Source organism: Platalea leucorodia, assembly GCF_965183815.1.
Source record: "Platalea leucorodia genome assembly, chromosome: 1".
Taxonomy (NCBI): Eukaryota; Metazoa; Chordata; class Aves; order Pelecaniformes; family Threskiornithidae; genus Platalea; species Platalea leucorodia.
The window spans coordinates 79,176,681-79,187,845 of NC_138823.1; the positions used below are offsets into that span (position 1 = coordinate 79,176,681).

General features: G+C 44.9%; 1 protein-coding gene across 1 annotated transcript in view; it reads right to left on the reverse strand.

The window, feature by feature from the left end:
- SEMA5A (semaphorin 5A) overlaps positions 1 to 10,656 on the reverse strand; it is a gene marked incomplete at its 5' end in the record, with an annotated part of 346,806 nt that extends 336,150 nt beyond the window's left edge. The window contains 3 exon segments of the mRNA XM_082303954.1: positions 10,292 to 10,354; positions 10,356 to 10,439; positions 10,441 to 10,656. Of these exon segments, the coding sequence (XP_082160080.1) occupies positions 10,292 to 10,354; positions 10,356 to 10,439; positions 10,441 to 10,656 (363 nt within the window).
- Positions 10,657 to 11,165: the final 509 nt, after the last annotated feature.

Genomic DNA, 11,165 nt, shown 5'->3' on the forward strand with positions numbered 1-11,165 from the left:
ATAGCCTGCAGCAAGAGTGCATGGCAATATATACCACCAAATCAGAGGCAAACTATGGAGAAACACTTACACTTACAAAGTGTTAATACGCTTTCAGAAAAGAAAAATATATTAAAACCTCAAATTTCCATGTACATTCTTATCACTGTAGTCCAATTAGCTTGTCCATGTTTCTGGTCCATCTAAATTAACGTAACTTCATAATTTACCGAAATTCTACTGATTCAATTGTATCTTCTGAATCCAGTCAAATCACATCATGACCTCTGCCTTTAAAAGATCCCACTATAGCCATCGTGAAAGATTAATTTAAATTACATTTCTTTTATTCATTTTTTTCCACTCTCAAGCAACGGTTGCTCCATTCTTCCCTGAAGTCCAGCTTGCCAGAAGAAAGTTAAGTTTATGAATTTTAGATATTACACATAATCAATATTTGATGCCAACATTTATTTGCTCTTCAAAGAGATGAGCTCTTCATAGCTCAAAATAAAACTATCAACTATCAGAACAGTGCCCTGATCTCTATTTCAATTCAGTTTGTCTTTTGGCATGGTCTTGTGCACTAACCACTGGAATGAAGCTGATAAGGTCTTCCCAGCAGAAACGCCTCTCTGTCCTTCCACTGTTATGTTTGTCTGGGATGCTACAGCAGCATTTTGAGTAAACAAACAAAGGGAGCACATGATCTAGCCAGTACCACTGTTTGACAAACTGGAATAGAGTGTAAAAATGTGTGTGTGAATGCACGTGTGTGTATGTACGGAAACAAAAAAAAGCATACACACACCCATGCATGCACCCCTATATATATATATATATATATATAGAAACTGGAAGGTAAGGTTAATTTTGACCATGCATACAGTAAACGACAAAACATTTATAAATGCTATTTGCAAACAGTTCTTTAAGAAATTACAAGTGTCACAAATACATTTTTATAATTAATATAAACCTTTTAAATTATACATAGGTTTCACTGTCAAGAGGGAGCATTACTATGATCCACTCATCTAACTGGAATAATTTTGGTCACTGAGCCCCACCCAACAATTCCTACACAGAAGTTATTGCTCAAATTACTTTTGCCTATCATAGCCTACATCTAATTTTAAGACATTTGTCACACATTACTAAAGTATCTATCAACACTCTAGTTTTACTATACAGACGCATTACACGTGATCTTTCTTTGATCTTTCAGAACCTTGAGCAAACCGAACACATCACCTGCGGGATACGGGCAACTTCTAGTCAACAGAAACACTAGAGGAAGGCAGTTAGCTAGTGTCTCCATCTTGCTTCATGCCACACTGCATAAGACACCAGAAATCTCACTGTTTTGATGGTTCTGCACAGTGATTCGCATCCTTCACTTGACATGCTGACCTATAGTGGAATGCACTAGGAGCGATCATACCAGACAAACAAGAATGGACTTCCCTGTGTGAAAGGAGATTCTGTCTGTAGACGCCTTGGGGCAAGGATGCTATATTTCCATTCATTTTTGAATAGCCAGGTCTACCACCAGAAAAACTGATAATGGAAAATTGATACATCAGCTTTCCCTGGGGATGAGCTCCCAGGACCAACGGATAAGAAGTACAGTTACCAGCCCAAATGCTGTTAAAATGGTGAGAATATCTTGGGAACTCTGCTGCAAAAAGAAGCTAAATGAAACAACATTTCAGAAGAAGATACTAATAGTTTATATATCAGCTGCCATTGCTAAGGCTGAAGAGATTATCAGTTAGGTCTGCTCATCGCTTCCTCCCTGGTTAGCTGCCTACAGGAGCAATTCCAAACTCTTTTCAGTCACAGTATGACACATAAACCTGAACAATATAATACTAAGTCTTGTTAACTCAAATCTTTATGACTCAGTCACAAAAGTAAGGCTCTCATAAGCACTCCAGTTCACATAAGCCTAATGCTTGCAGGACTACTTATACAATGATGGAAGTCAACCCAGATGCTATCATGAAGTCAAAGGGTTTTTTTTTTTTTTCCTCTTCTTAATGTTTTGGGACACAGGGTGGCATTAGAAGTACCTAAAAGACAGCATGAATGATATTCAGGAACAGGCAGACAGTTTTTCCTAAAATCCATCATCCCAGCTACCATCTATAGATATTAACAGAAACACAGTTCTTCATACAGAGACTGATTTGTGGAAAGTAACATTTTATGTGGAAGCAAGAACATTCAACACTTATGCATAATTTTTTATAAGGCTTAGAAAGTTTTAGTCACCAAAGATGCAAGAAGGAAAGAAGGGACTCAAACGTGCCATAGAACAACACTTCCCACAATGCAGAAGTGGCAAGGGGAGACAAGCACCTGGCTTGGCAATTAGTGAACCAAATCTGCCGGTTAAAAACAGAAGTCTCTAGATCCTCAGATTTCATCTGTAATTGAGTTCTCTAGACCTGACTTATGGCTACAGATAAATCTTTGAAGGTGCCAGCATGTGCAGAGAGCTGGGAACAAGTGTGGTGTTAACTGCTCTGCTCATTTCAAATGCCATTTTCAAAATTTTCAGTGTTGGCATTGTCAGCAATTTGAAGCTTAAAAAAAGGTCTAGGCTGATCAGAGTAGCAGGAAAAAAAGGACTTTTTTATGGGGAATGCTAAATCTACAAAATTAACAAATACACACAATTATAAACCAGGCCTGATTTCTACAAACAATTCCTAGTAGATCAAAAAGATAAGTTAAGCACATGAGTTGTTCCTCGCAAACAAATAGAGCTCCCTATATTTGCAGTTATGCAATTCTTGTATTTCCTCTTACTAAAATATTAGTGATATGCCTCTGCAACAAACTAGTTCTTTTTTAGCCTTCTGGAAAAAAAAAAACACAATTACAACACAGCGTATCTACAACTGAAGTTGAAGGACAACCTTTGTCAACAGGCATCCTATAAAAAGACTAATGTGTGTTTTCCCAAGAGGCAGATAGCCCATTGCAGGCAATGCATTCATATGGGTACTCACAAGGAAAATAACACATTTGCTCAAATTATTTTAAGAGCATTTTATGATTACGGGTTTGAGAAACAAATGTAAAGACTCAAGGTACATATCAGGATTAACTGTTTACCTCTAGTTCAAGACTATTTTGCTTCAAACCCTGATACTGATCTTGTTGGCCTTCAGATTAAATAAATTTGTAAAACATTTTTCCCCGCCAGTTATAGATAAGTGAGCAAAAATGGAATTTTCTAATAAAAGCTAGTTGCAAACTCTACTTATAGAAAGGATACTGAAGGAAGAAAACAAGTCCCTCCACCCAGACCATTAATTTAATTCAAAACAACAGACAACAACAGCAAAAAGAACAGTGATTCAGATGTAGAGCCCGGACCTCTCTTTTTGCCGTTGTTGCTAGTTACACTTTTTTTTTTGGTCACCAGCAGTTAAAGGATGATGCCCAAGCTGCACTGGTTTATCTTCAATATTAAAGATTTATCTAATGCTTCAGGTAAGGAGTCTACCACTATGCACTCAGGAAAGCACTAGAAGATAAATCAGAAAATCTTGCAATTCTCTTGGACAATTCAGGTGAGCCTGTAGACTCTGACCAAGTTTTATGACAGAATTACATCACTTGTACAAGTCTCCAGGGCCCAGGGTAACAGCATTTTAGGACTCATACCCATGTTCATCAACAGAAGCTTTTCTCCCACAAACACCAACTTCTTCATCTCTCGCACGTCTCTAGATCTGTACACATGAACTCATGCTTCTGGCAAATCAATGTAAAACAGTTATGTCGGTTTATACTATCAATTCCAACAGCATATATCAGAACCCATTATCATTTTTCAATAGAGTAAGGTCTGACAGACAGGCTCTGGAAGACTGAACTCCCGTTTTTAACAGGTTATTACCCTGAATTTCGCCACTTCCTGACACGCTCAAGGGCAATGCAATGAGGCGTTGCCTCTCAGGCACCTCAGTCCTCAGCAGATGAGTTTAGACTGCTGGTGAAGATGGGCATACGTCTGTGCCTCAGTCCATTTGCAACCTCCACAAGAGAGCCTGTTGCCTCTTATAAAACTAACAGAACAAAAAGCTGTATGAATACACTTTAAACCACTGAGGTAAAATCAACCAAAGCTCTTCTGCCAGTCCTGAATTTCATTGTTATTTGAGGGACTGATCAGAATTTTTATCTGCACACACAATCCTCCTCTCTCCTCCTTCTTCACCTGATAATACTTATTGCACACCTGCAGTAATGCTGAGTGACGAGTGGCTATGGGGCCTTACTGGGATCAGTGGCCATGGGTACTTCAAAGACAAAAAGTGCTTTTAAGAGAATCAGTTCTCTAATACTGTTTACAGTATGGCTCCACATGAAGAGTTACATCAGCACAACTAAAAAGACCCAGTAGACAACTGACTGACAAAAGAACCCAGAATTGCCAAGGAGGACAACAAAGTACAACAACACTCACTGACTGGCACAGCATCCTCCACCTATATCTGCCTGCTTTCAGGGAACACAGCATACAGTGGTTTTCAGGTCACAAAGAGAAGCTTTTATTAGAGGACAGGAATTAAGATGGTTTTCTGGTTGGTTGGTTGGGGTTTTTTTCAAGTATTTTATCAAGTGAGAGTCAGAATATGGATTTGCATGTCAGAAACAGGTGCAAGAGACAACAACACTACCAACATCGTCTGTAGCTGCTTCAGCATTGCCGCTAGTTCATATGGCTCATAAGAGTCATTAGACTCTTCGCCCACCCCAGGCTGATGTGCCTTGAAAAGCACTATCAGGAAATAGTTCTCTCTATTCCCTTCCAAAGCTGAAATCCCATCTATTGGCTAAACTATGAGTCCCATGTTGCAGTACTGGGTAATATAACGTTAGACGCTAGTAGCAATTTTGTGCACTTACCCTCTCCTAGACATTCTTACTAAGTATTTCAATATCATTGCCTAGGTTTAAAAAGTAACAAGGAAAAGCATGCACTGAAGCAAGAGAAACTAGAAAAAAATTAGGATACACCACACACACACAGGTTTTGATGATAAAATCTAATAAAACAACCATATAACCCTACTGCAAGTTCAGAATAAGAAAGCAAACAAGACATAACAGAAGATGCCATCAACAACTGAACTCAGATTAAGCAACATACCAGCCCAATGACTGTGGACGACCCCTTTTCACAGCCTCCAACTTTGACTCTGATTCAGTAAAGAAATCCTAAAACTTTGCCAGACTTTGAGACACACAAGGCAATACACATGACCTATCCTCCTGTAACTGGCAAGGCCAGGAGTTTTCCTCAAGTAGTCAGCAATTTCACTTCTATCAGACAAGGTCGACAGAAAGGGCTTTATCCTATACGTCTTCTCCCATTCCAAAGCCATTTCAGCAGTGCTCCCAGGGTACGCTTCATAACCGGGGGGTTTTGCCCATGCAAATGTTAGCCGGCTTCCATTGAAACCAGGTCACTGAAATGATCCAGATTATGATAAAACACACACACAAAAAGAAAAAAAAAGGCAGCAAGAATTTCTGAAGTTACTTTATGCTGGAGAAAATACAGTGCAGAACAATGTTTTTAAACCAACAACACAAATATTCTTTCGCATACCTTTGTAGAGTTCACCAGCAATAGAAATTAGTGATACAGCAACAATCTTACTGTGAGTCAGAAGAACAGGGCCCAAAATTATTAAAATACTCCCTCTCTAGCTACAGAGGCCTTATAGTTAACTTTACATTAAGCATTCTTGATTCTCAGTTAAACCTAAGTCTAACCAGAAAGCACATTTCAATAGCGTCCTGGGTTTCCACTTAGACCAGCAATTCAGAGAAGGAAGGCAGCAGCAGAGAAAGCAGCTCAATTTTGAAATTGAGAGAAGGGGTAGGGAAAAGAAGGTGGCAAAATCTCACAATTTGCAGTATGGCCCATCTCCTCAAGCCATCCAATTCACATTATAAACCAATCCTGCACCCATCAGATGCTCTAATTCATTCATCACATGTATTTAGTAAAGCCTAAGAAAGCATCCCAGCATTACAGAGAGAGAGGACAGCAACAGGCTGCATTTCAGCATTCTGAAAGTTAGAATTTCTGTAAGCTTCTCCTAAACCAAATAAATACTGCTAAGTGTTTGCATGTTGCTGTTCATCTAGTGAGCAGACAAAAAAATTAGCAAATTATAAGCCAAAGATTCAGAGTTACTCAATCCACATTCTCCAAGTGAAACAGTAATTTTCATTACTGGGGTTGGTAAGCCATGAAAAGGTTGACCAGTTTGTTCAGAAATGAAGATCCAACAATTCTAAGGTATACTGGAGCCCAGGGTTATATCCTGATTTTAAAACTTGGAAAAGGAATGAAAATCTATATTATCTTGCTATCACACGAGAAATTTCATAACACGGCCAAGCTACTTAGAGATAAGTTTGAAAATGATAGCGCAGCTGACATATTACACAGCATTTAAACTACTTCTAACACAAATCATTCAAATGTTTGAAAAGAAAAGATAACATTTGAAAAGATAAGTTTTACCAGTTGAGTTAAAGTCAAGAATTTCACCTGCAGACTTCATATCAATCCCAGCTTTCTGCTGCTATCACTGACAAACATCAGCTCCTTTGTGAAGTTGCCCGACTTTCTAATATACACTGGGACACAAGTACCGATTTCTTCCCAAAAGGTCCCCAAATAGAGATTCATTTTATAAATATATTTATACAAAAATAATGAGTATGGAGATAAAGAGTTGATTTGTACAGCAGACAACTGGATTGTGTCAAATTACCTCAGGGTAGAAACAAATTAGATGCATGAACAAATCCACCAAATGACAAAAGATTTACATGCTTTATATTTTGGAATATACATTCTAGCAAAAAAAAAATCAAGAACAAGACATTAATTAGGCTGCCGTTTTGGGGCCATTAACTTGGTTTACATTTGCTACCTTCCTGACAAATGTTAAGCAAATGTGCTATACTTAGACGCAACCTGGCAAATTTCGCATATAAATAATCAGACGCATTTCCGAAGCAAACTCAAATAAAAGCCCCAACCTTTTTTGGAAACAGTTTGCTGTTTAAACAACAACAGATTTAACAGCAAACTGTGCCCGAAGCGCGCCGTTCAAGCTGTGCCGCTCCCCGGGTTTCGGTAGGAATTGCAGAGAGCAGGCTGCCACCTGTCTTCCACAGGTCACGGCTGCAACGCTGCAGCCTGGAAATCAAAACTGGCCTACCGCCAACAGTTGACAGACATCTCTCAAAAGGACAGTCTGAAAAGCGTTTATAGTGTTTGACAAAAAAACCCAACAACAACAAAAAAAAAACCTCATTCTTTGGAGTCAGTTACATCTCTATGAAACACATTAGGCAAGAGCAAATATACAGTCTGTAACTTAAAACTGTTTCCAAATAGGAACGTATATGCACGCCAAAGAGGATAAAAAGGATGATGATGAAGAGAAACAGACTGATTAACAATAATTTGGAGAACCCAGGACTGACAAGAAATCCCATTAAACATCTCCAAAAAATGATGCTACAGAAAACGAGAAGTTCCTCGGCACTGCTTCCTAGAATTACGGCAGCAGCAGCAATACCAATTCATCTCAGGAGCTGTAGTAACTTTAGAACATACATTACCAAACATCAAGATCATATCAAAATTTTATAAACCAGATGTTAAATCTAGAGCTAAATCATATATCATTGCTATCCAGAAGTCAGTCATCACAACACATCAACTAATTACTAGATACTGCTTTATGTTAAATAACACAGTATCGGATTACACACACCCTCCCCCCCCCACTATCAACCGATAGTACTGGTAGTACGCACCCACTACCAACTGATAGTACTACCAACTGATAGTACTATCAACTACCCACTTACGTGTCCGACAGCATAGAAATAACGCACAGCCAGCACTCGGAGTGATGCAGCCCGTGCGGACCAGAGCACAGAAAAGGGTCTGCTCCTGCTCATCCCAGGAGCTCAGCTGCTCCCTTGGCTGAATTCCTTCACACTACCTCTAATACAGAAACTGAAGTTCGCAGGAGGCTTATGTTGTATTTCTGCAGTTTATGGCTTGTAACGTACAGTTTACTCACTGGAAAGCAATGAACTTCCTTCAGTGAAAATCCTGTATTTGTATAAGAACACATTGTATTTGTATAAGACTCCATCAACACAAGTCAGAATCCACGTGGTTTCCCTAAGTAGGGGAAGGTTTCCCGGGGGGGGGAAGGAAAAAAACAACACACAACTTTCTTCTGAAAACAGCAGCAATACCTAGTTACCACCCTTTGCATCTCTGCCCAACAGGAAATTAGTACAACAAACCAAAGTTTACGGATCATTACAAAGTGCACGAGCACTCCTACTACCTGAAAGTATTTCAAGAAAACAGCACTGGTTAAAGATTAAAAGAAATGAGACACTACTGATATTAACGCCTTCAGCTTTCTCAACCAAAACAAAAGTGTTACAACATCCTAAGGAATACACAGTACAACTTAAAAGCAAGTGTTTACACCACTCAGTTCAAAACAACCTCTCGAACAGAACAGTAAACTGCCACCCTCCAGAGCAAAATCTTAGCTCTCAGCAGGACTCCTCACAGCTGTTCAGCATTAAAATGAGAAAATGAGATGAATCCATTAGTAAATGTAATAAAGTTAGATTATCAGTACCTGCTGGAGAGGAAGGTGGGAACACAGCAGAAAATACAGAACTCTACCAAAATCTTTCACTAGACTAAGCAAAGTACCATAGGTATGAGGCCATACCAGCCTTTCAAGGCAGCAATACGCTTTTCATTGAGTACGCATTATATATATGATATCACCAAGTTCAACAGTTCTCAGTAAGTCAAATTTTGCTAAACTGAGTCACAGTCTTACTCACGTAACAACCAGAAGACACTGAAACTGCTACAACTAAGATTTGAGTGCAATTTCCATTATGAAAAATTCTATTTTTACAGCGCTCTAGCTGGGCTAGCACCATACCAGCCTTCCACACAAAAATTCAAACTAGAGAGGCTAGTCAGCTTTCAGAAGATATGGTCTTCAAATGCACTACCGTAGGGCTGCCGGAGAATGCTATTGCTATAACTTTAACAACAGTTTTTAGTCTTAGGCTGTTTTTCTTAGCTGCAATCTTGCGTATTCTAACCGCCTTCGCAAGGGTGCGTGTGCATGTGGATGCACAGACCTCTCCTGCCAATAGTCCGCTCTGCTGAAGGAAGGGACCCACTGACAGCTCCCCGCACCCCTGCTGCCCCCCAGGAATAATCCCGGGCAGATGATCGTCGTCTCAATCTACCGTGCACACTTAGCATCTGGAACGATACGACAAACCCCTAAGAGCTATGGTTTATCTGGTAAGCAATCCTCGCAGAAAGATGGATTAATACAACAGACCGAGGTGTTTCCTTCTGCGTCGTTGCGGAACGGTAACTCAAACCCCACAATTCAGAAAATGCCAAAATACGGCTACACCACAGACCGCGGCCCGTCCGGTTAAATAACAGCGACTACAAACGTACGTTGGGACTTCGGACGGCGCGGCAAGGGTATCCCCCTGAAAACCCCGCGGTCCTCAGACAACGGCCGGTGCCCTTCACGCCGCTTCTCTTCTGCTCCCACCAGAAGAAGAGGCAGAGCAAACTTCACTCGCCGAAGTGTGACAAAACCCCTCCGAAGCGTTTCGGAGCCACCGGCTGCCCTCCCGCAGCCAGGGCTCAGCCGCCGCCAGGCACCTCAGGCTCCTGGGCGAGCGACTCCCCCCGCGGGCGCGACCCCCCGGGCGGCAGCGCCGGGGGGAACAGCCCGGGTTTCAGCCCCGTCGGCGGCACGGCTGCCCGCACGGCTGGTTTCCTCTTTTCCCCAGCAAACGGCACCGTCTTCGGGGACAACGACCGCCCGTTTGGAAAGGCTCGGTGGACTTTCGGGGGTGGGGCCGGGCAATGCCCGAGACGGGCTCCGACCGCCGGCAGCCCTCCCCGCCACCGGTCCCCGCCGGCAGCGCCGCTCCGCTCGCTCCCAGCTCCCCCTGCCGGCACCCTGCCGCTGCGGCGGCCGAGGCCCCGGCCGGCCTCCTCGCCCCCCCCGGGGCGCCCGGCGGGGCCACGGGCGCAGCCCCGCGGAGCCCCCCCGAGGGCGGCCCCGGGGAGGGAGAGGCGGCGGCGGACGCCCCCTCCCCGCGGCCCTCCCGAAGCCCCGCCGCCCCCAGCCCCAGCACCGCGCGGGGGGAGAGGGGCCGGGACGGGGGTTACCTGCAGGCGCCGGAGGGCTGCGGGGCGCGGGCGGCCGCCGCCGCGCCGATGCCCCGCCGATGATGGTGCCCCGCTCCCCGGCGCGGCGCTGCCGCCTCAGGCCGCCATGGCCGCAGCCTCGCCCCGCGCAGCCCCGCCGAGCCGCCCGCGCTCCGCTCCGCTCCGCTCGCTCCCACCAAGTTTGCGGCGCGGCAGCCGCCCGCCTCGCCCGCCGCCCCCCGCGCCCGCCCGCCGGACCCAGCGCCCCGCCGCGGGGGCGGAGCAGCGGCAGCCGGGGCGGCTGCGGCGGCCGCCCGTCCCCGGCGATGCGCGGGTCGCCGCGCAGCCCGCAGCCGGCGCTGCCCCGGGCGGGGGTGATCTCGCATTACTCCCTGCCCCCCCCCGCGCTCCCCCCCTGGGCCAGCCGAGAAGTTGCAACTGGTTGAGATGTCTGTGCTTGGGGCTTGGGTCTGGGTTTTGGTTTATTTTTTTGGTTTTGCTTTTTTTTCCCTTCCTTACCGCAGCCCAAAAAGCATGACCCGAGGCTTCTCCTCGCGATCAGATCTGAGCAGGGCCGCCCCAGCGCCAGCACAACTAAGCACAACAAATCCCGGCGAGCTGCAGCAGCGGCAGCGGGAGGGAGGGAGGGGCGGCGGGCGAGCGGTCGCTCCGCCGGTGCCGGGGTCCGCAGGGGCTCCCGCGGGATGGGAGGGCGCGGCGCTCCCGGCCGGTGCCCGGGGCTCCGCGTCTCCCCGCCCAGCGGGGCTGCGGGGCCGGGGGAGGCGCCGCCGAAGCCGGGGCGCAGCAGGTAAAGGAGGCGAGGGAGAGCCGGGCGCCAGCGGCTGCCGCGGCTGCCCCGGGGCGGGGGGGCACGGGAGGGCCCCGGGAGCGCCCG